We start from the raw sequence: 26,821 nt of genomic DNA, 5'->3' as shown, positions 1-26,821 counted from the left end.
TCCATACACATGTACACTGGGCTCAGCTATTCCTCCTCCATACACATGTACACTGGTCTCAGCTATTCCTCCTCCATACACATGTACACTGGTCTCAGCTATTCCTCCTCCATACACATGTACACTGGTCTCAGCTATTCCTCCTCCATACACATGTACACTGGTCTCAGCTATTCCTCCTCCATACACATGTACACTGGTCTCAGCTATTCCTCCTCCATACACACCTGACACTGGGATCAGCTATTCCTCCTCCTCCATACACATGTACACAGGGCTCAGCTATTCCTCCTCCATACACATGTACACTGGGATCAGCTATTCCTCCTCCTCCATACACATGTACACCGGGCTCATCTATTCCTCCTCCTCCATACACATGTACACTGGGATCAGCTATACCTCCTCCTCCATACACATATACACTGGGCTCAGCTATTCCTCCTCCTCCATACACATGTACACTGGGTCAACTATTCCTCCTTCTCCCCCATACACATCTACACTGGGCTCTGCTATTCCTCCTCCATACACATGTACACTGGGCTCTGCTATTCCTCCTCCATACACATGTACACTGGGCTCAACTATTCCTCCTGACTCCCCCATACACATCTACACTGGGCTCTGCTATTCCTCCTCCATACACATGTACACTGGGCTCAACTATTCCTCCTTCTCCCCCATACACATCTACACTGGGCTCTGCTATTCCTCCTCCATACACATGTACACTGGGCTCAACTATTCCTCCTCCTCCCCCATACACATCTACAGTCATGGCCAAAAGTTTTGAGAATGACACAAATATTATATTTTCACATGATCTGCTGCCCTCTGGTTTTTATGTGTGTTTGTTAGATGTTTTTATCACATCCAGAAATATAATTGCAATCATATTATGAGTAACAAAAGCTTATTTTGACAATTAGAATGAGTTAATGCAGCAAGTCAATATTTGCAGTGTTGACCCTTCTTCTTCAGGACCCCTGCAATTCTCCCTGGCATGCTCTTAATCAACTTCTGGACCAAATCCTGACTGATAACAGTCCATTCTTGCACAATCAATGCTTGCATTTTGTCAGAATTTGTTGTTTTTGTTTGTCCACCCGTCTCTTGATGATTGACCACAAGTTCTCATTTAGTTATCACCTTTGCTTTATGGCAAGGTGCTCCATCATGCTGGAAAAGGCATTGTTAATCGCCAAACTGCTCTTGGACGGTTGGAAGAAGTTGCTCTTGGAGGACATTTTGGTACCATTCTTTATTCATGGCTGTGTTTTTAGGCAAGACTGTGAGAGAGCCGATTCCCTTGGCTGAGAAGCAACCCCGCACATGAATGGTTTCAGGATGCTTTACAGTTGGCATGAGACAAGACTGGTGGTAGCGCTCACCTCATCTTCTCCGAATAAGCTGTTTTCCAAATGTCCAAAACAATCGGAAAGGGGATTCATCAAAGAAAATGACTTTCCCCCAGTCCTCAGCAGTCCACTCCCTGTACCTTTTGCAGAATATCAGTCTGTCCCTGATGTTTTTTCTGGAGAGAAGTGGCTTCTTTGCTGCCCTCCTTAAGACCAAGCCTTGCTCCAAGAGTCTCCGCCTCACAGTGCAGATGCACTCACACCTGCCTGCTGCCATTCCTGAGCAAGCTCTGCACTGCTGGTAGCCCCATCCCACAGCTGAAACACTTTTAAGAGACGGTCCTGGCGCTTGCTGGTCTTTCTTGGGCGCCCTGGAGCCTTTTTGGCAACAATGGAATCTCTCTCCTTGAAGTTCTTGATGATGCGATAGATTGTTGACTGGGGTGCAATCTTTCTAGCTGCGATACTCTTCCCTGTTAGGCCATTTTTGTGCAGTGCAATGATGACTGCACGTGTTTCTTTAGAGATAACCATGGTTAACAGAAGAGAAACAATGATGCCAAGCACCAGCCTCCTTTTAAAGTGACCAGTGGTGTCATTCTTACTTAATCATGACAGATTGATCGCCAGCCCTGTCCTTATCATCACCCACACCTGTGTTAATGGAGCAATCACTGAAACGATGTTAGCTGCTCCTTTAAAGGCAGGGCTGCAATGATGTTGAAATGTGTTTTGGGGGATAAAGTTCATTTTCTAGGCAAATATTGACTTTGCAAGTAATTTCTGTTAAGCTGATCACTCTTTATAACATTCTGGAGTATATGCAAATTGCCATTTTAAAAACTGAAGTAGTAGATTTTGTAAAAATTAATATTTGTATCATTCTCAAAACTTTTGGCCATGACTGTACACTGCGCTCTGCTATTCCTCCCACATACACATGTACACTGGACTCAGCTATTCCTCCTCCATACACATGTACACTGGGCTCAGCTATTCTTCCTCCATACACATGTACACTGGACTCAGCTATTCCTCCTCCATACACATGTACACTGGACTCAGCTATTCCTCCTCCATACACATGTACACTGGGCCGAGCTATTCCTCCTCCATACACATGTACACCGTGCTCAGGTATTCCTCCGGACTCTCCCATACTCTAGCCAGGATTGGGCCCCCTCACTCCAGGGGCCGTATTGCAGCAGTATGGTCCAGTATATCCTCCCCATATACATGTACACCGGGCTCAGGGTTCCTCCTTACTTCTCTATACAAATCACATGTACACTGGGCTCAGCTATTACTCCTCCATACACATGTACACTGGGCTCAGCTATTCCTCCTCCATACACATGTACACTGGGCTCAGCTATTCCTACTCCATACACATGTACACTGGGCTCAGCTATTCCTACTCCATACACATGTACACTGGGCTCAGCTATTCCTCCTCCTTCTCCTCCATACACATGTACACTGGGCTTAGCTATTCCTCCTCCTCCTCCATACACATATACACTGGGCTCAGCTATACCTCCTCCTTCCCCTCCATACACATGTACCCTGGGCTCAGCTATTCCTCCTCCATACACATATAGGGTGGCATTTATTAAGTCCGGCGTTTTTTACGCCGGACTTATAAATGCCCCCGCAGCTCCGGCGCTACGGAGATTTATGTAGAGGCGGACTGCCTCTACATAAATCCCATGCGCGCTGGTGCGCACCGCCGAAAACCTACGCCAGCTGAGGACTGGAGTAGGTTTTCGGCGTACATTTGGGTGGAACGGATGGTAAATCGCGCGGACTCTGAGTCCGCGCCCTCCGTTCCGCCCACTACACGCCCCTTTCCGCCCCCCTGGCGTACTCGGCGGAAAGTGCCGATTTGCGAATATTTTATTCGCAAATCGGCCATTTGCGAATAAAAAATTACGCAAATCGGCACTTTCCGCTGAAAATCATCCGTTCGCCGGATGATACATGTGGCCCATAGAGTGGGCTCAGCTATTCCTCCTCCAAACACATGTACCCTGGGCTCAGCTATTCCTTCTCCTCCCCCCATACACATATAGACTGGGTTCAGCTATACCTTCTCCTCCCCCCCCCCTCCCGACTGACCACTAAACGGTCAAGTGAAGTCATAACTACATAACTGCTAGCTCTGGTCAGGAGTGCTTGCAGTTAAAGGGACATTTGCAAAACCCAGGAGACCAGCAGGGCCACCCGGTGCTGCAAATGATGACGGCTCAGGGGGCCCAGAGTATTGCAGGAGCAGGCCATGGGGGCCCCCTGATGCGGCGGGCCCCATAGCAACTGCTATGGCTGCTATAGTGGTAGTTACACCCCTGCACTGGGCTTATCTATAGCTTCTCCTCCCCCTCCATACACATGTATCCTGAGCTGAGCTATTCCTCCTCTCCCATACACATGTACGCTGGGCTCAGCTATACCTCCTGCTCCTCCATACACATGTACACTGGGTTTAACTATTCCTCCCCCATACACATCTACACTGGGCTGAGCTATTCCTCCTGACTCTCCCATACACATGTACACTGGGCTGAGCTACTCCTCCTTCCCCATACACATGTACTCTGGGCTCAGCTAGTCCTTCTCCATACACATGTACACTGGGCTCAGCTATTCCTCCTCCCCCATACACATGTACACTGGGCTCAGCTATTCCTCCTCCCCCATACACATGTACACTGGGCTCAGCTATTCCTCCTGATTTTCCTATACACTAGCCAGGATTGGGTCCCCTCACTCCAGGTGCCCTATTGCAGCAGCTTCCCCCCCCCCCCCCCCCCCCCCTGTTATCCTGGATAATAACTGTAATAATGCTAGAAGCTACATCCACTTACATCCAGAACTTTTTTCAGTTTTCCATCCTCACTACTTGGAAACCTTAAACTCTTCTACCATCTAGTGGATATGAGCAGAATGACAGGGGACATTCCGAACTGGGAAAGACAGAGTAGTTTTGTTTTGTTGTTTTTTTTTTTTTTTGTTTGTTTGTTTTGTTGGTTTTTTTGCCTGAAAAGCTAGTCAATATAAAAATCTAAACTGCATTGTAATGATTTTCTTTTTTGCCATTTTTGTTGACTTGTAGTGGTTTTTTTGTAACATTAGTCCAATGTCAACTAGGAATGGAAATACATTTGATTTCTTCCAGAAATAGCGCCACTCCTGTCCTCTGTTTGTATCTGATATTGCAGGTCAGTTCCATTGCAGTTAATGGACATGAGTTGTAATACCACACATGACCTGAGGACGGGGCTGGTGCTGTTTTGGAAGAAAGTATTTTCCAAATCCTGTGTTTTTCTAATCCTGGACTCCCCCAAGAAACTTCCACAAAAAAGTGTGTCTAAAGGAGATGTAAAACATCTGTTAAAGGGGTTATCCAGCGCTACAAAAACATGGTCACTTTTCCCCCTACTGTTGTCTCCAGTTCAGGTGCAGTTTGCAATTAAGCTCTGTTTACTTTAATGGAACTGAGTTTTAAAACCCCACCCAAACTGGAGACAACAGTAGAGGGAAAGTGGCCATGTTTTTGTAGCGCTGGATAACCCCTTTAATTGTCCAGGACTAAAGCCTGTTATCTACAAGCTACAGTGAGCAGGATGGGATGGGGTGGAAATATAGACAATAATTCTACAATTCACTGACCACAAAGAGAGATCTTTAAAGTTTGAAAAACCACAAAAAAATTGCCAACTATTTGCTACAGGAGCATTAAATTTTTCTAACTTTTTCAGATAAGATTTCTGTTTGTTAATCATGAACTGTGGGTTTCTTTGGTATAAAGCATTGAATACAAAATGTGCACATCTGGTCTCTGTCACTAGATGGCGCCACATAACCAGAAATCATTAGACAATGTATCCATCCCCTTCTTGTATACAACCCTTCCCTGTATCCATCCCCTTCTTGTATACCCCCCTTCACTGTATCCATCCCCTTCTTGTATACCCCCCTTCACTGTATCCATCCCCTTCTTGTATACCCCCCTTCCCTGTATCCATCCCCTCCTTGTTTACCCCCCTTCACTGTATCCATCCCCTTCTTGTATACCCCCCTTCCCTGTATCCATCCCCTTCTTGTATACCCCCTTCACTGTATCCATCCCCTTCTTGTATACCCCCCTTCCCTGTATCCATCCCCTTCTTGTATACCCACCTTCCCTGTATCCATCCCCTCCTTGGTTGAACTTGATGGAGATGTGTCTTTCTTCAACCGTATTAACTATGTAACTATATGTAATGAAAACAATGATGACAATGATAACAATATATATATATATATATATATATATATATATATATATATATATATATAGTGGTACCTCAGTTCTCGAACGTAATTGGTTCCGGAAGGAAGTTTGAGAACTGAGCAGTGTCTTCCCATAAGAAAAAATGTAAATGTGATTAATTGGTTCCAGCACTAACCAATAATTACCTACAGTATCCATATATTACATTGTATAGTGCCCAGTATAATCCCTACAGTACAGTACAGAACAGCACTATATACTGTACAGGACATTACAGAGCAGCACTATATACTGTACAGGACATTACAGAGCAGCACTATATACAGTACAGGACATTACAGAACAGCACTATATACTGTACAGGACATTACAGAGCAGCACTATATACTGTACAGGCCATTACAGAGCAGCACTATATACTGTACAGGACATTACAGAGCAGCACTATATACAGTACAGGACATTACAGAGCGGCACTATATACTGTACATTACATTACAGAACAGCACTATATACTGTACATTACATTACAGAGCAGCACTATATACTGTACAGGCCATTACAGAGCAGCACTATATACTGTACAGGACATTACAGAGCAGCACTATATACAGTACAGGACATTACAGAGCAGCCCTATAGACTGTACATTACAGAGCAGCACTATATACTGTACAGGACATTACACAGCGGCACTATATACTGTACAGGACATTACAGAGCGGCACTATATACTGTACATTACATTACAGAACAGCACTATATACTGTACAGGACATTACAGAGCAGCACTATATACAGTACAGGACATTACAGAGCAGCACTATATACTGTACAGGACATTACAGAACAGCACTATACTGTACAGGACATTACAGAACAGCACTATATACTGTACAGCACATTACAGAGCAGCACTATATACTATACATGACATTACAGAGCAACACTATACTGTACAGTACAATACAGAGCAGCACTATATACTATACAGGACATTACAGAACAGCACTATATACTGTACATTACATTACAGAGCAGCACTATATACTGTACAGGACATTACAGAGCAGCGCTATATACTGTACAGGACATTACAGAGCAGCACTATACTGTACAGGACATTACAGAACAGCACTATATACAGTACAGGACATTACAGAGCAGCACTATATACTGTACAGCACATTATATACAAGAAATATTCAACAAAACCAGCAATTATAGTACAGCAGTCACTAACTCCTCACTCATCCTTATCCGTACTGTATAGTGTCCCCCACCCCAGCACTGTAACAGATGGGAGATGGTGGTGCACTGACTGTACTACTACTGCACTGTATATGCACTCCAGCAGTCTTATATAGTACTGTACTGTATGTGAAGCCTCACCAGTGCTAAACTTACCAGGTACAACCCACCATCCACGCTCGCAAAAACGTACTTAGATACCGAATACTTCAAGACTGGGGGCCCGAAAAGTGTTTGAGAACCAAGCAGAGTTTGAGAACCAAAGCAAACTTTCCTTGAAAATACAGTTTGAGTTCCAAGCAGTTTGAGAACCAAGGTAACACTACATAGGAGAATATTTATGTTTTTGTGTATACCTGTTATCTGCCATATTTTTTTAAGCTGTGATATGGTTTCCCAACCGAGCCTACATCTCCTATGATGTCTCTGGCTTTGTAGTGACGAAGGAAGTGGAGTCTCATGGCACTGCATTCTCTTTACGCCAAGTCTTATCTAAGTGCAAAGATCAGTGACATGTCTGTCCCCTAAATCACAGTATAGAGCAGACATGTCAAACTCTGGCCCGCGGGGCCATTATTTTTGGCCCGCCTAGGAAATCCAATGATTCCTTAGAGCTGGCCCGCGGTGCTATTATTTTTGGCCCTTTTAGTGCCGGGACACTGCTATCACCCAACAGTGTCCCGGCACCTATCCCCGCAGCGGCTCTGACCTCCCTCCAGCAGGAGCAGCTCACCCACGATGCATAATGTGTGGGTGATGCTGGGGGAGGGAGAGAAGTCAGAGCCGTTCCTATCAGCCGGCGACCACGGGAGGCGCCGGCACTGACATCCCCCGGACGGCTCAGCTCTACATAGTACCCCGACTCCCCTTCCCTGCCAGAACGCACTGTGAGGATAGCGGCAGCCCACCCTCCCCCAGCTCAGCATCGGGCGATGGGTCCCGGGTCAGGGGTGCAATCGCCGCATAGCACCTGCACTCTCCTTCCCGGGACCCATTGCCCGATGCTGAGCCCGGGGGAGGGCGGGCTGCCGCTATCCTAACAGTGCGCTCCGGCAGGAAAGGGGAGTCGGGGTACTATGTAGAGCTGAACCGGGTCCGGGGGATGTCAGTGCCGGCGCCTCCCATCTCCTCTACCCCCATCATCTCCTCTCACCCCCTCCATCTCCTCTCACCCCCTCCATCTCCTCTCACCCCCATCATCTCCTCTCTGCCCCCTCCATCTCCTCTCACCCCCCTCCATCTCCTCTCACCCACATCATCTCCTCTCACCCACATCATCTCCTCTCATCCCCCTCCATCTCCTCTCACCCCCATCATCTCCTCTCTGCCCCCTCCATCTCCTCTCACCCCCCTCCATCTCCTCTCACCCACATCATCTCCTCTCACCCACATCATCTCCTCTCATCCCCCTTCATCTCCTCTCACCCACATCATCTCCTCTTACCCCCATCATCTCCTCTCACCCCTGCTCCATCTCCTCTCACCCCCCTCCATCTCCTCTCACCCCTGCTCCATCTCCTCTCACCCCCCTCCATCTCCTCTCACCTCCTCTCTGCCCCCTCCATCTCCTCTCTACCCCATCTCCTTCTCTCTACTCCCATCATCTCCTCCTCTCACCCCCATCACCTCCTCTCTACCCCCAATCATCTCCTCTCTGCCCCCATCATCTCCTCTCACCCCCAATCATCTCCTCTCTACCCCCAATCATCTCCTCTCTACCCCCATCATCTCCTCTAACCCCCAATCATCTCCTCTCTACCCCCATCATCTCCTCTCACCCCCAATCATCTCCTCTCTACCCCCATCATCTCCTCTAACCCCCAATCATCTCCTCTCTACCCCCATCATCTCCTCTCTACCCCCATCATCTCCTCTCACCCCCAATCATCTCCTCCCTACCCCCAATCATCTCCTCTCTGCCCCCATCATCTCCTCTCTACCCCCATCATCTCCTCTAACCCCCAATCATCTCCTCTCTGCCCCCAATCATCTCCTCTCTACCCCCATCATCTCCTCTCTACCCCCATCATCTCCTCTCACCCCCAATCATCTCCTCCCTACCCCCAATCATCTCCTCTCTGCCCCCACTACCTTCTCTCACCCCCAATCATGAGTATGATTTTTGTGTGTGTGTGTGTGTTGGGGCAGGAGGGGGAGGGAGTAGAATGGTGGGTATTACTATGGGGGCAGGGCAGGGGGCATTATTACTATATGGGGGGGTCACAGAAGGGGATATTATTTTTAAATGAGGGATCCTAAATATGGGGACAACCCACAAACCTACTCACTTTACAGCGCATGACACCTAACAGCGGAATTATTACTGTATGGGAGCCTATCGTAGTGCAAAGTGCTTGGTGATGCACTCTGACAGTGCCAGGAACACTGCAGGCCACTCTGAAAGTTACACATATGCTGCTTGTGCGTTTAAATGAATATCAAGGTTGGCCCGCGAGTTTGTCCAAGTTTTTAATTTCGGCCCACTGTCTATTTGAGTTTGACACCCCTGGTATAGAGTCTCAAAGTATTCTTATGAGATTGACATGTGAATTCTTTCGGTGGACGGCGGAATTTGCCAGACCATAGAATGGAGTCTATGGCACGGGCCGAGATGCCGCGAATGGGGGCGAGCGACGGAATCCAACAGAACTTCTCTGTGCGGATTCCTCAGTGTGAACCCACCCTATATATGTAAGCAGAATAGTGAATGCAGCTCTGAAGTACAATACAAGATGTAACTCAGGATCAGTACAGGATAATGAGGATCAGCAGCAGATTTGATGCTGTGTTCATTCATTTAGTCTAATCTGCTGAAAATCCGCTGCGATATGGTACATGTGAAGCTACCCTTAGGGTGCGTGCACACTACAGAATAGTGACAGAAAACCCGCCACGCATTCTGCAGCTTGCACCTGCCAGCGGACTGATGTGGGTGCGGGCGTCTCCGCCTGTGTCATCCGGGCGGATTCTATTATCTGTCCAAAGAATTCATTTTTTGGACGAGAATTTATTGTTTGGATGGATGAAGAAATCCGCCCGTGCATAGAGCGGAGTCTAGGATACGGGCGGAGACGCGTGTGCCCGCATCAGTCCGCTGGCGGATGCGAGCTGCAGAATGCGCAATGGGTTTTCTATCGCCATTCCGTAGTGTGCACGCACCCTTACTCTGTAATCTGTAGCCTGGCTGCAGCTCTGCCTAGTCTGAGGAGGAGAGAGTGTAGACTAGTCAGGTATCCAGTGAGTGAGTTATCTAGAAATTACAAAAGAGTTCTAGCCATGTCTGGCTAGAACACCTTTAGAGGAGTGAAATAGATAGGAATAACTCCAAAAAGAGAGACTATCGGAGGAGAAGGAAGGAGGATTTGAGAGTCAAGGCAGCGGTTAGCTAAATGCACTATTCAAGCTAAAACTCTGCTGTAAGTCACTAGGGTTCCTAGAGGATTGCCTGGACGACTAGCTCACCTAGGTTTGGGACCTTCATTCCCTGATCCTGTGTCACTCCATGCCTGCAAGAAAGTCAAAGAGGACGTTCATCCCTGTGGAAGCAAGTACCGTGTTATCACCACCCCCAAAGTGGTCAGAGTCCCTCTTGTTGAGAGTAGTGGTGGGTAGTTAGTGACTACCTAACTGACTGTGACTGACCTAAAAGATTTAGTTCACTTTCCAGGCCTCACTCTGTGCTGTGTACGTTACTTACAGCTTTCCTACTTTTCTGCTCCCTCACACAATCACCATAGTCAGTACCTCTAACCACCACAGGTGTCACTGCTGAGCACTGTCAGATACATGTGATCAACTAGACTCAGTTCCCTCATACAATCACTATGGGTCAGTACCTGTTACTGCTGATCCCCGTCTTATAGATGTGACTGATTCTCTTGATCACATGACTCTCTGAGTGAAGTGATTTACCTCATTTCTTCTCCTGTAGCTCAGTAGTATACAGGTCACATGATGCTCCATCACCTATGAGGCTCCTCAGGATACAGAGTTGGAAGCTGCAGCCATGTTGGTGCCTGTACTATACTTCTCTGTCTTCTACCATGTATCTCCATCACCAGTGGCGGGCTGGGCCGGTTCCCCCAATAAACTAGAGGGCTGTGGCCAGGCTTAGGTGCGAGTGGGCCACCGCGCTGTCAAACAGAGGCTGCCCGCTGCCAGACACTTTGGGAACGAGCAGTGCTGTGGCTGCAGCTCCTCGGCCGGCAGCACGCGGTCTCCTGTGATTTTCCGGTGCAGGCAGCGGGGTACGGAGACGCTGCCTGCGCCGGATGTGTCAGGCAGCCTCTATCATGAATTATAGAGGGTGCAGGGGCATGTACTAGCGTCTCTGTACTATGCTGCCTGCGCCGGAAAATCACAGGAGACCGCGTGCTGCCGGGCGAGGAGCTGCTGGGAACGGGCGACAGGTGATTTTTTTTTATGTTTTTTTTCTGGTGGGAAAGTGCAGGGGCCGGGCTGGTTTCACTAGTAAGGGCACTGCACAGAGGGGAGAGGCTGGATTGGATGCTATACGGGGGGTATTATATACTATATGGGGCACTATTGGGGGTATTGGATACTATATGGGGCACTATTGGGGGTATTGAATACTATATGGGGCACTATTGGGGGGATTAGATACTATATCAGGCACTATGGGGGGATTGGCTACTATATCAGGCACTATGGGGGGATTGGCTACTATATGGGGCACTATTGGGGGGATTGGCTACTATATGGGGCACTGTGGGGGGATGGGATACTATATGGGGCACTGTGGGGGATTGGATACTATATGAGGCACTGTGGGGGATTGGCTACAATATGGGGCACTATTGGGGGATTAGATACTATATCAGGAACTAAGGGGGGATTCGATACTATACCAGGAACTATGGGGGGATTAGATACTATACCAGGAACTATGGGGGGATTAGATATTATATCAGGCACTATGGGGGGATTGGCTACTATATGGGGCACTGTGGGGGGATTGGATACCAAATAGGACACTATTGGGGGGGGGGATTGGATACCATATGGGTCACTGTGGGCGGGTTAGCTATTATATAGGGCACTATTGGGGTATTGGATACTATATGGTGCACTGTGGGGGGGATTGGCTACTATATGGGGTACTATGGGGGCATTAGCTACCATATGGGGCACTATGGGGGGGGAGTAACTAGTCGCTTGTATAGAGGTGGGTAGGTGGTATTATAAAAGTGAAGAGCCTAAAATGTGTGTCCGACAGATTCTGTGGAGATGGCTTGTGCCCAGAAGTCATCATGACAGCCTGGCCCAAGTGGAGAAGACAACAGAGAAGCAAGAGAAAAGGTCACTTGTGAGTCACTGGATGTATAGTATCTGTGCTGTAATATGCACACTGTATGGGGGTATAAATGGTCTGTATATAGTGTATTGTATACAGTATGGTGGTGTTAGTCATTATGTGATGGTGATATGTGGTTATGGTAAAGCGGTATTATTTGCCCCCCGTATAGTGTACAGGGGGCAAATGTACCCTAGTGATTGGCCGTGACTCATGGGCCAGTGCTGTGTGCTTGCCCCCCAGGCTAAAACTTGCCTGCCAGCCCCTGTCCACCACCTATGAGGATCCTCAGGACACAGAGATGTAAGCTGCAGCCATGTTGGAGCCTGTACTGTGCTTCTCTTTAATCCACCAGATATCTTGATCCTATTACATTCTTTTAGCAATGTTTTTTCTGGCATTTTGCAGTTGTAGTGTCTATAGTCTACACTGTGTATGGTATTACAGTTCTCCTTTGTATTGAAGTGAATAAAGCCTAGTTGTAATACCTCACACATGCTCAGGGCAGGGGTGGCGCTGTTTATGGTAGAACGCAGCCATGTTTTCTGGTTCCTGACATTCGGATCCCCATGTAGATCTGTCTCTCTCAGGGAGTTACGTTTATATATAGTTTCACGTTTGTGAACATACACTACCATTGTGTTCGTCTCCACACATGTCACATATATATAATGTGTTACAGAGTCGTCAACAGCAGCTGCAGAGCCGGCGCTGACTCCAGGGCATCTCCTGAGACAATGGCAACAATGACTTCAGTGACATTGCCCGCCCAATAATACCTTGTGGTGACATGCGTACGCCAGGAAGCCTCACAGCTGGGAATGACAATGGCCGCCACTCCACACTTACAAAATGCCTTGTGCACGCTTCCGAATTCTGCGCCCGTACACAACTTATACTTCTATTTATAACTAGAGCTTAATTTAAAGAGACAGGCCCCTTTAATAATGAAATTTACTCCAATAGCATCCACTGCCACTCCACCGTCCCTTCTGTGCGGCAATATCTGAGTTGTGGCAAAACTTCAACTGCTAGAGCATGATGGGAGTTGTAGTTTTGCATCTACAGGTTGAAAAAAAAAAATCAAGCATGACCACTTAAAGGGGTAATCAGGAGAAAAAAACTATTACGGTATTTTCTTTTCAATCTGACCTGGTGCTCCCTGCTGCCATCTTGTGTTGGGGTGGAAAGAACTGCATGTAAGTTCTTGGCACCAGTGGATTTGAGAATATATTTTGTGGTGTGCCCCTTCAACTTTACTAATCCAGTACAGCAATAAAGCTTTAGCTGTTTTTTCTGGTAGTTCTCAGGATTCATAACCTAAACATAACATTATCCCAGAATGCACTGCTTTTAGGCGTCCACTTGTCAAATTAATCTCCTATTTCTTTGCGTCAACAACTGATGGAAGCAGACCTGTGTGTCTCCATGGTAACAGACTACAAATAAACCCTGAGTAGTCAGATAGCGGTCATACCCCCCCTCCCTTTACCTGTCAACTACGTCTCGAAATTCTACCATATGTAGTAAACAGCAATAGACAGATGAACAGGAGGATGACTACACAGTCAGACTACACAGAGTTTGTTGTCTGTTACCATGGAGACTCATGGAAGATGTAGACACAAAATTCAAGATTACAGCTTTTTGTAAATTGTTTTATTCTAGGTGCATTAGAGCAATAAAGAAAATATGTTTGTAAAATGGACATAAAAGGAGAGAATGACTGCAGGAACAGACTACACTGGGTTTGTTTGCTGTCTGTTACCATGGAGACACCTAGATCTGTATGAGAACTATAGGACATTTTTAAAGTGGGTACTCTGGCGAAAATCTCTCTTTCAAATCAACTGGTTTCAGAAAGTGCCAGAGATCTGTAATTTACTTCTATTAAAAAATCTCAAGTCTTTCAGTACTTATCAGCTGCTGTATGTCATACTTCAAAGAATAAACCACTTCCTGCATGACACAGTGCTCTCTGCTGCCACCTCTGTCCATGTCAGGAACTGTCCAGAGCAGTAGCAAATCCCCATAGAAAACCTCTCTGGACAGTTTCTGACATGGGCATGGGTGGCAACAAAGAGCACTGTGTCAGAATGGAAAGAATACACCAGGACATACAGCAGAGTACCCCTTTAACTAAATATTTTAAAATAAATTAGCAAATTAGCTTTATTTTCATTGAAGATGCATTGGAAGTGGTTGAAAAAGTGGATAAACTTATTAAAGGGAGTTTGTCAGCTCTAGATCATGCTCAGGGCACAGGTGTCAAGAGGCTGGGCTGAGCTGCAGCATGCTTGCCTCCTCCCTCCCCCACTCCTCCCTAACTTATACTTGTAGGACTTGTATAGTCAATGTCAACGGATCATGGAAGGCAGAGGGGGAGAGAGGTGTTGTGTAGAGCTCTAAACATGATCTAGAGCTGAGAGATTTCCTTTAAGGGTAACTCCATCTATATCAAATCCTAAAAGTGACCCTCAGCAGGAGTACATATAGTTATGAGTAAGTACAGACATGACATGAAAAGTACATTACATCTTCAGAATAAGTATAATTGTAAAAAAAAGCATTTCATACATGTTTAAGACACAAATATGGAAAATTCCAAAAATACTGAAAAGTAAAAATAAAATAGTGACTTGACGTTTCCCCTTTCTCACGTAAATAATGCAGTCAACTATTCTGCAAAAAGATTGTCTGGGATTACATTAACATGTATGATTCCTCCAGAAACAGTGCCACACCTGTCCACTGGTTGTATGTGGTACTGCAGGTTAGCCACAAGCAGCCATGTTTGTGTAATCCTGGACAAACCCTTTAAAGGACCACTAAACTTAATGTCCGTGTTTACAATCTGGGGAGTGGGCTCATGGGGGCGGTGATTATAGTCAGTCAACATGGCCGATAAGCGAAAACAATACATCACATTCACCCCCATGGGTTTTTAGGTTTAGTGCCCCTTTAAATGACCATTCATACCTTTGCACATTGCGAGTCACTAGATATAAGCAACGTTTATAGTCACCAACCAATGAGGCCTAGACGCCTCGTGCCTTGCTCCTGTCCTCAGCGCAGGGTTCAGTCTATATTTTCGGATAGATGGCCTGTACAAATAACGATTAATGGATTGTCTGCACAATACATGGAAAATATATTATCCCTTTAATTGCATACAAATGTTATATGGTAAAATAGGTCACTTTAATATAGGATCTATAAGACCCATAGGTATATACATATATACTTCAAGCTACTCATCTGCAAACTACAGTATATACTGGAACACTGCAGGGCTGGGGAGTACAGAGAATCAGAAAGGGGGGAGGGAGAGGCGACCGCATAGATGTATACAGACTGAGGGCCACTTCTTAGGGTAGGCTCACACAGAATTTCCAACGGATTCCGTAGCCCGTTCACGGCCGCGCGCCTCTCTCCGCCGGCTCCATAGACACCACTCTGTGGGCGGCATGGAATCCACCCATGCATAGAATAATGTCTATGGCACAGGTGGAGAGGCGTGCAGCCGTGAACGGGTACGAGCTACGCAATCCGTCGGAAATTCTCAGCTCGCGTTCCGTAGTTTGAACCTACCCTTAAAGGGAAACTCTACCTTTAATTACCAGCTCTACAGCCATCAGATGTAGAATGCAACACATCTGTGATATATTCTCTTTACCTTCTTTACGGTTTCATTCATCTTCTCCAGTTTTTACATGGAAACCATCAACAAGGTGATGTTGACTGATCTTTTGTGTTTATTGGTGCTTTCCACATGGAAACCATCAACAAGGTTATGTTGACTAATTAGCAACCATGTTTTTATAATCTTGGACTACTCCTTTAACAACTTTTCACCATCCTTGTCATCCTATTATGTATTTATAGCTTACAAGCCATAATAATACTAAACATATAATCGAGATCAGTCATCAGCAGCATTTATCCTGCTTGTTGATGGGTTCCATGTACCGTCAGGATTGATTAACTAAAAGTTAAAAAAAAAGTTATGAAGTCATAGAGACTGCATCTTCAGTTTGCTGCCAAGCTGGATTAAAGGTGAAGTGTCACTTTAAACTTGGACCAGCATTATTACCCGGGTTTGTATAATTTTCTTTTACCAAATTCTGCATTTATTACATAAAATAAATATTCAGTCATTGCATTAATGGATAATGGTTACATGTGTGGTGTATATGGCCCGATACAACGCAGTCACAATCGGTTACAAGTCAGGTCAATGCCGATTGTAACATGAGGACCCGAGTGTTTGGCAGCTGGATGGTGAGAGGTAGCAGATACATAAAATTACCATGAAAAACATTTTTTGACAATTTTTTTTTCCATTTCCAGAGTTATAAACTATAATTTCCCTTCTAGAGAAACACATTGGCACAATGATAGTGAGCTCTGGCACAGATTTGCACGCTTGTGACCCCGATGTAGATGGAATTTCTTCTGAATCTTGAAATTTTCTCCAATTCAATAAAGTTACATTGGTTGTTATATTAGGAATGTGGCCCTCTAGAATACACCTGGGCCGGACCATTATACGGCAACCTGAGCGCTCATTTATTTTCTTTTTCAAAGAAAAATTATATATTTTTTTTCTATAAAGAAACCTAGGTGGCGCTATTGCGATTTCTATGGCTCTGAATGGGCAATAGTTTTGGCACTTTAAAAAAGATATTTATATATATGTGAAACTCGAGGGCACATATTATATATAGGGTCCCAATGACAATTGGGCCCACTGCTCCTTTTGAAGAATAGCGCCCCCTACTCTGTATTAGCTCATATAGAAGAGACTTCCACCCACGGCTCTATGTATGGGTAGGAAGAACCAAGATGAGCTCCTCATTGTCCTCAAAGCTTTATAGAGGTCTTATAGAGGGAAGACTTTTATAGGAGTCTTATAGGGGGGCTCCGAAAGCTTTCTATAGGTGTCCTATATGGGGTATAGGAAGCTTTATATAGGTTTCCTCTACGGAGGCTTAGAAATCTTTTTATAGGGTTTCCATTGGGGCTCAGAAAGCTTTCTATAAGGAATTAGAAAGCTTTTATAGGTGTCCTACACAGGGGCTCAAAAACCTTCCAATAGGGGTCCTATACGGTCACCCATTATTTAGTAATTTCATTCTCTAATCTAGTGCTGTCGTTTTTCATACAAAAATATGAACTATAAAAAGGTAGATGCGTCCTCCTGCAGCCATGCTATCGGAGACCACTGAATATCTATTGCCGCCATTTTGCTGGAGACCATTCTTTGGCATATTGGAGAAGTATAGGTTAGCTTTGTGTGCGGATTCCTCTGTACATATAAAATAGTACCATATTTTGTTCCGACAGAATACCAATTGGATTTTACACAAAATATTAAGCTGTACACGAGAAAAGTCCCATCGGCTTTCATTTTTTTAGTATCAAAATATAAAAAGTTTCTTAATAAAAAAAAACAAAAGTAGAAAGATCCAATCTTCCCACAGGTTATGGGGGATCGCAGACAGCCAGGCCTGGGATACTATACTACAGCTTACACTACAAACTCGGGGACTTCATCGTGAGTAAGGTCCAGGGAGAAGTATTTGCTGGCCTTCTTAGCCACGAAGGGCTCCTGCATGTTGATGCATTGCTGGGCCAGGCACCCGTTACAGTAAAGGCCTCTGTTGTCCATGTCATGGCCGCAGCCAAAGGTGTAGCTCTGCGCAGTGTCCTGGCACAGGCTGGCGATCTGGAGGAAGTCTTTCTGGTACAGGCGGATGTCGTCCAGGCTCAGGCTGTGCCGATCCGTCGAGGTCTTTGGTTTCCTACAACCGGTCTGAAAAACAACCATATGTTAAAGTGTCACTGTCAAGGTTTTTTTTTGTTGTTTGTTTTGCAGAAATCAATAGTCCAGGCGATTTTAAGAAACTTTGTAATTGGGTTTATTAGGAAAATATGCCATTATCTGCATTCAAAAGGACTTTCCCCAGGCCCCCCCCCCTCTCATTTACTGCTCATTATCAGCAAATCTCAACTAGTTTACATCAGTCGAGCCCTGTCTAACCTATAGAGAGGGGAGGGGAGAGGAGGGAGATTAGTCATCAGCAGAGAGCAGAGAACAAAGGATTACACAGCGGGACCTGTGTGAAAGCTGCTATTCAAAGGTCTGAGAGGTCAGTGCTGACTTCAGAGGAGATAGCCCGGTGATGTAGCTGTAAATTAACTTTGTTGTCCTGTTTTGGTGCCTCATCTCCCTCCACCCCTCCCCTCTCCATAAGAGAACCATGAAGACAGGGGGGAGAGCTTTAAACTGCTTTTTCATGATAAAAATGCATTTTTTTAGCATTTTAAGGATTTGTGATCGGACACAAATGCTATATCCTGGCGCTGTATTTAGGGATGACCCTTCTAGTGCTGTCTGTAGTGACAGACCAATTGTATTGTTCTGTGTAGCTATACAGTGACTACCCTTCAAGCTGATACACTGGGGAATCCTTCAAATATCCCCTGCAACCCTAAGGGAAGTGAGGGGTGAAAGAGGAAAGGAGAACGGATCTTCATAGAAATCATTATCTCCAAAATGGCTGCTATCATCTTACATATAGAGACTGTGGCTGTAAGATACTATAAGAAAGACTACTCACCTGTGGCAACGAGTCAATGCTCTGACCGCGGAGCTTCACCACAGTCTCTGAGGAGCTGGAGGTGGAGGAGTTTACTTCTTTTACTACTAATCCTACAAGGGACAAGGAGCACATCTATTACTACCACATTATATATATATATATATATATATATATATATATATATACATACACACACACACACACACACACACAAGTTACAGGAGCATGGTTGGGTGGTAACCAATCAGCAGCCATTAAACTGGATCTATAACTGTACATGTGTGACCACATCTCCACCAAGAATAGAAAATACCCCCCCAATAATTCTGAGGTAAAACCTTTAAAGGGCTGTGTTCACATCAGTTACATCACAGCATGCAGAATTTTTATTTACCATGACAGAAACACAATGGACCCCAATAACATCACTGGTTCAGCCGGGATTACAGTGGATCTCTTTCCTTCTTTCTACAGCTACAATGACAGAGCAAAACACCAGGTAGATGTGACGCTAGCCTAAAGGTCCCATTAGATGGACCGATCCCATAGATAGACCAGAGTACACTGGAGGATGTACGATTGAAAAGCAATGATTAGGGTCATATGAATATTGATAAGATGACCGCTAGCCCCATTAAACAGGGTGATATTCTCTATTAAAAGGAGACTGGTGGGGAAAAAAACCAACTGGATTAAGAAGGTTTTAGAAACTGGGAATATGTATTCTCATAAGGAATACACCGACACTGCGCTGCGGATCCCTTCCGCCCTAAGGGTGGAAAACTGTTAGTGACCTAGACATTTCTATGACCATCTACTCCATTACACGCACAGAAGCTTCTCTATAACACTCACCAGAATATCCATTCATTTGCTGCGAGACCAACATTTCCTCTGTGATATAAATGCACAGTTCAGGACTAACATCCAGAGGAGAGTCCATGTCCTTGGGGTCGTCCACCAGCATCTCAATCTCTGCAATAAAAATTAAGATATAAAGCAAATGCACAAAGTATAAAAACCCAATAGTCTACATTAGGGATGGGAAACCTTCGACCCTCCAGTTGTTGCAAAACTCCCATCATGCTTGGACAGACAAAGCTAAAGCTTTGGCTGTTCGGGCATGATGGGTATTGCAGTTTTGCAAGAGCTGGAGGGCTGAAGGTTTCCCATCTCTGATCTACATGGTAAATGTGAAAAGTGACTTCTCTCATTTCTTTATTGGACGGATTAGTAGTGCTTAAAGTAATAACCCAAAGTCTGTTGCTCCTGTGTCCACCCCCAACAACCATCGTTCTGCCACCTCTGTAATCTCGGGATGATCCATGGTAATCCAAGGATGATCCAAATCATCATCCACATCAATGTCCACATAATTACCGGCTTTACATGTGAGGTGAGTGCTGACATTTCTTTCACCAGTCCATAGAACTTCAGCTCTGACTGACATTATCCACCTCTTACAGGACTGTATACAGACAATATACTAAGTATAAGCCTGTCCCCCCAATAGAGGGCACTGCCCTCAGCCAAATACACTTTATATGTGATATCATCAGGACCTGGACCCCGCTGATCGAAATGTTTTGACAAGACCCTTTAAGAAATCATAGTACATCTACCATGTCTGCTTCTTCTAGGCCTCCTGTAATTTACATTAACGTCTCATGATCACTGTAGATTACCGTCATCTTGTGAGTCGTCCTCCAGCCTGTCCTTGCCAGCGCTCTCTGCTCCGGAGGTGTGGGAGCTGCTGTGCGAGGTCATGGAGCTGCAGGTTTTCAGCTTGCGGTGCAGCGAGGTCCCGGAGAAGCTGTCCTCGGCCCCTATGTCCCTGTGCTTGGTGTCGGCCTCGATCCCTGAGGTGTGCGAGCTGCTATGGCTGGCCGTGGAGTGCCGGGAGAGTCTCTTGTGCTTGATGCTTCCTGCGCTGCTGCCACTTGCCCTCGATCTCTTCTCCAGCTGATCCATGTCCTGATCCAACGTATCGCTGATATATGACTCCCTGTATTGTTTCTTTTCTGTAAAAGCACAGAAGACATTAGAAGACACTATGGACATGACCCTATAGACCCAACTAAACAGCCTATGTCAGGAACTGTCCAGAGCAGCAGTAAATCCCCATAGAAAACCTCTCCTGCTCTGGACAGTTCCTGTCATGGACAGAGGTGGCAGCAGAGAGCACTGTGTCATATTTAGAAAATACACCACTTCCTGCAGGACATACAGCAGCTCATAAGTACTGAAAGACTGGAGATTTTTAATAGAAGTAATTTACAAATCTATATAACTTTCTGACACCAAAATTATTTTTTACTAAAATCACTTTAATGAGGTTGTCCCGAAAAACATGGCCACTTTCTTCCAGAAACAGCACCACTCTTGTCCTTCTTTAGGTGTGGTATTGCAGCACAGTTTCACTGAAGTCAATGGAGCTGTGAGTTATTCTATACCGTAGATGGGGAACCTTCTGCCCTCCATCTGTTACAACTACATCCCCTTTAAACATCCTTTAAGGGCATATGGATGTCACAGAAGATGACCCCCCTCTATGGGCTGTATCAGTGACTCTGGCAGTCTACGGCCATAGACTGTCAGGTTGTTATGGCTTAGTCTAGCAAAATTATCTGCAAGGAGGCAGCAGTTTCAATGTTAGGGGGGGGGGGGGCTCTGCCTATTATTTAATAATATAACACTAAAGCATTTATCCGAGAAAACTGAGTGGTAACATCTTTGAGAGCTGTAATAGCAGAAGACAACGGTTGTCACCAGCTTCCCCTTTGGCCATTAGGTGTCTCACTTCCCTGCACATTGCTGTCCTTAGCTGTTACTAGGGACAGATTTCCCTAACAACAGTAATAACAAAACTCATGAAGAGGGGGCGGGGCTTAGCATGTGTTATGTGTGTGTATTGCCCTCTGCAGGTGGCTTGCTCTTCCTCAGTCTCTCACCTTCATTCTCCTCCAGTTTGCGGACCTGCCTGAGGACAGGCTGAAGATTCATATACAGCCGGTGACTATTGCTGAGCAGCTGGAGGAGGTGGCGGGAGCGCAGGGAGCAGCCCGTGTAATAGATCAGCTTCCTGGCCGAGGGGAGACCATCTGGTAGGATCTCAAACTTCTTACCCTGTGAAGTAGAAGAGGTGGAAATTGTTAATATATGATAAAAGAGCTATTAACCCTCTAATTATCTAAAATTGTAGGGTGGAAAGATGGAAGATTCCTCATGGAGCTCGGGTGTCCTCACTGGTGTTTACTACTGCAATACAGGAAGTTACCCAGAAGCCTCCTGGTCAGGGAATATACATGTGGATCTACCCTGTGTGTAAGCCGCGCGGCAGATGTGAACAGAACCTAGTTTCGACATGTAAATCCTCATTAAGTTCTCGTGAGCTGTAATCCCTGCATCTTGTAGTGCTGACATATAATGGCTCCTTTGTTCGGCCAGTATAGGCACCATGACAGCATGTATAATGGATGACCGGCAGATTATTACGTTACCAGCAGCTGCCTCCTTGTTTACTTACAACAAACACCAACTTCCCTACGTTGGTCCAGGGGAAATCATAGAGGAGCTGCTTCTCATCACCCGAAGCCTGCAGGACAAGTAACAAGTACTAGATTAGTAGACGCCATCGCTGGCCTGAAGTTACCCTGTTGGTTTTATTTTTAGTCATTTTGTTTTATTTTAGGGTTTTGAGCTCAAAGAAGGAACAGATCTTTGCTTCAGTGCTGAAATCCTCTGTGCTGCTGGAGACCAGCTTCCTCCTTTATCTCACACAGCCTTGTCCTTACTAATACACGAGTGCACAGAAATAGGTGGTCAGGTCACTGCCTCCTATAACATCAATATACTGCTCTTCTGAAATACTCTGTGCTGCTGGAAGAACCAACATATTCCTCCATATCTTTCTTCCTCTATTGTCCTTGTTATACACAGCGTTGCCTTTTCTGGTGGACAGGTCAGTGCCCACCACAGGATTAGTGTGCTAAGGAGCTTAAATACTCTGCACTATACATGTATTCTGTTTTAACATTGTAAACAGTCATCATCACTACCATCATCATACTTACCCTCCCCATCACTACCATTATCATCAGCACCCCTATCATCACCATCACCATCCTCATCACTACCATCCTCACCATCATTTTCCTCATCATCACAACCAGACCCTATCGTGACGACCATCCCCTATCGTGACGAACATCCGCCATCGTGACGACCATCCGCCATTGTGACGACCATCCACCATCGTGACGACCATCCCCTATCATGACGACCATCCGCCATCGTGACGACCATCCGCCATCGTGACGACCATCCGCCATCGTGACGACCATCCGCCATCGTGACGACCATCCGCCATTGTGACGACCATCCACCATCGTGACGACCATCCGCCATCGTCACGACCATCCCCATCGTCACGACCATCCCCATTGTCACGACCATCACAATCATTGTCCTCACCCTTACCACCATTCTCACAATCATCATCACTGACCTGGAAGATCTGGATTCCTCTTAGAGTGAGCCCCAGAATCAGTGAAGCTTCTGTCTCCCTCTTATCCTGAAAGAATAAAGATTTCTGTAGATTTTATCCAAGTAAAGGCGAGAATCAGGAGCCATTACAGAAAAAATCCCTGTATTCTATCAGTCTTTGACCCCTACAGCTCCTGTGTCCTCATGACAACACTTCTTGCCATGATCACTTTAGCCGTTGACCAAGGATCCTGATCACCATCCACATCCTTATTGATCAGCACAGTAGCCCATCTGTCGGCATTGCTGGTTTTAGTGGGGAACTAGTTACAGAAGAGGTGTTTTCACCACCATCACGGTGCAGTGCTCCGGACTCACCTTGTACAGCCGGTAGTAATGGACGGCCACGTCCTCCAGTCTGGCGGATTCCTTTATATACATAAGATGTGCTTCCGACACGCTCAGTGCAAATTGGTCACGGTGGATGTTGGGAATGTGCTTTAATATATAATCCTTCCCCCTTTTCTTTATCACCTGTAGATATGAAACTAGAGAGTGAATAAAAAGACTCTGGCCAGGGAAAACTAGTTGTAGATAGCAAATGGGCTTGGAAACCTATTGTCACCCTATTAGGTAGAAATGGGGTCCCCTGTCAGGACCCTAAACTGTTAGGGGAGAGTAGCTACTGAGAATGTCTAACTCAGGAAGACACAGCTCATGCGTATATCACATAATTGGGACGGATGTAATACTTCATTTCACCTGCTGGAGTGCTGTAGGCAAACTGAAAAGCTGCTTTTAGGGTCTCTCACAATTTACACCTGACTGCAGGATAAGGAGAGATGGCTTTTGGAACTGATAAAATCTTAAAGGGGTTTTCTGATGACAAAATCTATTTTCAGTTGTCTAATATATGAACACATATGGATAAGGATATTTTACTATCTTTCATGATATCCTCCTCCTTCTGTTAAACTTTCGGCCTGGTGTACATTCTGCAATGAACTTGCTGTTCCTCTGGTACAATTTAGTCGGTAATTCAGATCACTTAATTCACCTCCCACCTTCTTTCATATTGTCAGAGGAAAACAGAGGTGGCTGAATTCCTATCTACAGTGTATAACAGGACATCAGTTACAGGAAGTACACCAAACAGGAAGTGAAGCAATGACAAAAGAGCAGGACAACTATGGGAACAACTGTGTCTTACCCATGGGGGGAAGTAAGCTTCTGGCTCAAAGTAATTTCCATAGTGTTTGTTCCTCTTGTAGTTCCCCAGATCCGCCTGTAGGGCGAAGGCAGCCAGCAGAAAGTAAGCCTCCTCCCGTGTAGTGCTCTGGGAGAGCAAGACTTGTTTCCTTAGGTGGCAGTAGTAATAATACCGCGCTGTCCTGTCACTAGGGGGCAACATAAAACCAGATTATTACATATAGACCACAATTCCCCTTACTCTTGACCCAATTTAGCCACACATCATTGGTGACCACAGCGCCCCCTATACGTCATGAATGCAAACAGCTCCCCCTATCTCAGCTTTCCCATTCTCTATAAATCTGGCTGTAGGGAGTGGGATAGGTTCATACATTGGATTTCCCCCTTTTTCCTCTTCCCTTTGATTTTTTTTAGTTTTTATTTCGCCAGACAGATGGATGTCGTTTATTTGATGGAATCCAGATGTTTGCTGGAGCTTTTATAACAAAGCGCCGATTGTGCCGGAGCCCCACCCGAAACGCATTTGCGTCGTATCCTGCCAGCCTGCAGGCAGTAAATACATATTCATGCTTTTCATAAAGACCCCCTCCCCCTTCCCACGTGAGGAATAGTGAGGTAATAGGTACTAGCGGTAATGTGGGGATATTACACTCCAGTTTCTCGCTTCTTACCTTATCAATCGGCCGTTTTCCACGTAGTATTGCACTCGGAAATGAATGATCATAGGAGGGCCAAACTGGTCAATGCCCTGAAAGAAGAGATCATCACTGTGAGAGTCACATCCCGGAGCACATAGAGAGCGCTGCACACACCCATGCCCTGTGAGGTATCAATGTGTGCGTGTGACATATATACATGATATGCTATGGGGCACCACTCATGTTATGGGAATATTCTAGTGTACAGTATTAGGGGACGCTGTGGCTGTTTCTATTGTTGCTGCTATGGAGCACTGTGGCTGTCGATATTATGGGAGGAGCACAGTGGCTGTCACTTGTATGGGGGATCAGGGTGGCTGTCACTTGTATGGGGGGATCAGGGTGGCTGTCACTTGTATGGGAGGAGCACGGCGGCTGTCACTTGTATGGGAGGAGCACAGTGGCTGTCACTAGTATGGAGGGAGCACAGCGACTGTCACTTGTATGGGAGGAGTGGCTGTCACTATTATGGGAGGGAGCACAATGGCTGTCACTTGTATGTGGGGGCCTTGGCGGCTGTTACTTGTAAGGGAGAGAGCACGGCGGCTGTCACTTATATGGGGGGACCATGGTGGCTGTCACTTGTATGGAGGGAGCACTGTGGCTGTCCCTTGTATGAAGGGAGCACTGTGGCTGTCACTTGTAAGGGGGAAGCACGGTGGCTGTCACTTGTATAGGGGAAGCACAGTGGCTGTCACTGTTATGGGGAAAGCACTGTGGCTGTCACTTGTATAGGGGAAGCACTGTGGCTGTCACTATTATGGGAGGGAGCACTGTGGCTGTCACTTGTATGGGGGAAGCACTGTTACTGTCACTGTTATAAGGTAGGGCACACTGGCTGTCACTGTTATGGGGGGGGGGGAGCGCTGTGGCTGTCACTGTTATTGGGGAAGCACTGTCTATAGCACCCTATACACCCACTTCGGGAATCCCTGGTCTATGACATTAGGATACAACATTCAGCAAGCTTCTGGTGGGTGACCGAGCCTATGGCTGACAATTGTGTAACAAGACAGCGACGTCCGCATGTGGAGAAGCAGACAGCTGATCCCGTACATGTGACTCATCCCCACAGGCGGTAACAGTTGGTGCGGAGCTGCGTCTCGGGGAAGTAATGGGACAGTATGAAACACGATGCCCGCAGTGCTGAACATTATACATTCCCGGGATTAATAACATAGTATGCAGCATGTAAATCACACAGCACTCTCACAGACACACTCATGTTATAAAGAGTGGGGTGTAACCATTACAAATTACTAATTCTAAAGGCCTATAGCTACAAGCTAGTGAGGTCAGTGGTGTCTGATGCAGTGATTGCCAACCTGTGGCTCTACAGCCTAACTACAACTCCTATCATGCCGCAATAGCCAAAGGGTGTCGGAGCATAATGGACGTTGTAGTTTTGCAACAGCTGGAGAGCTCCCATGTGAAAGAATACAGTGATGATAGGATCATAATAGAAAAGAATGATAACTAAATCGTTCCTCCCACCACTAGAGGGAGCTCTGGCACAATCTGAATCACTGAGAATTCAAAAATTAGTAGCAATAAATTATACATTTATTTTAGATCACATAATTAAATATATATAAATGTATTATATGTTGATATTTACTCTT

At 45.8% G+C, this 26,821-nt stretch overlaps 2 protein-coding genes across 7 annotated transcripts in view; both read right to left on the bottom strand.

Annotated features, from left to right (window-relative positions):
* The window catches only part of LOC138771209 (guanine nucleotide-binding protein G(I)/G(S)/G(O) subunit gamma-2), a 149,926-nt gene that overhangs the window by 86,562 nt on the left and 36,543 nt on the right, over positions 1 to 26,821 (bottom strand). The window contains exon 1 of one of the 3 annotated variants that reach the window (XM_069950768.1): positions 10,348 to 10,370. The exons of the other annotated variants lie outside the window; for them this stretch is intronic. The gene's annotated coding sequence lies outside the window, so the exon portion shown is untranslated. Of the gene's footprint in view, positions 1 to 10,347; positions 10,371 to 26,821 lie in introns of those variants that run through there. 3 annotated transcript variants of the gene reach the window in all.
* The window catches only part of FRMD6 (FERM domain containing 6), a 102,614-nt gene continuing 89,654 nt past the window's right edge, over positions 13,862 to 26,821 (bottom strand). For all 4 annotated transcript variants that reach the window (XM_069950765.1, XM_069950764.1, XM_069950766.1 and 1 more), the window contains 10 exons: positions 25,173 to 25,249; positions 24,500 to 24,686; positions 23,668 to 23,823; positions 23,312 to 23,377; positions 22,331 to 22,399; positions 21,756 to 21,930; positions 20,490 to 20,825; positions 19,660 to 19,779; positions 18,823 to 18,914; positions 13,862 to 18,014 (listed from right to left, as the gene is read on the bottom strand). In XM_069950765.1, the coding sequence (XP_069806866.1) occupies positions 17,730 to 18,014; positions 18,823 to 18,914; positions 19,660 to 19,779; positions 20,490 to 20,825; positions 21,756 to 21,930; positions 22,331 to 22,399; positions 23,312 to 23,377; positions 23,668 to 23,823; positions 24,500 to 24,686; positions 25,173 to 25,249 (1,563 nt within the window). In that variant the 3' untranslated portion in view covers positions 13,862 to 17,729. The remainder of the gene's footprint in view (positions 18,015 to 18,822; positions 18,915 to 19,659; positions 19,780 to 20,489; positions 20,826 to 21,755; positions 21,931 to 22,330; positions 22,400 to 23,311; positions 23,378 to 23,667; positions 23,824 to 24,499; positions 24,687 to 25,172; positions 25,250 to 26,821) is intronic.

This window comes from Dendropsophus ebraccatus, chromosome 13 (assembly GCF_027789765.1).
Source record: "Dendropsophus ebraccatus isolate aDenEbr1 chromosome 13, aDenEbr1.pat, whole genome shotgun sequence".
In the NCBI taxonomy this organism is placed as follows: domain Eukaryota; kingdom Metazoa; phylum Chordata; class Amphibia; order Anura; family Hylidae; genus Dendropsophus; species Dendropsophus ebraccatus.
The sequence above is the reverse complement of the archived record's forward strand: the minus strand, read 5'-3'. Positions and strand labels throughout refer to the sequence as shown.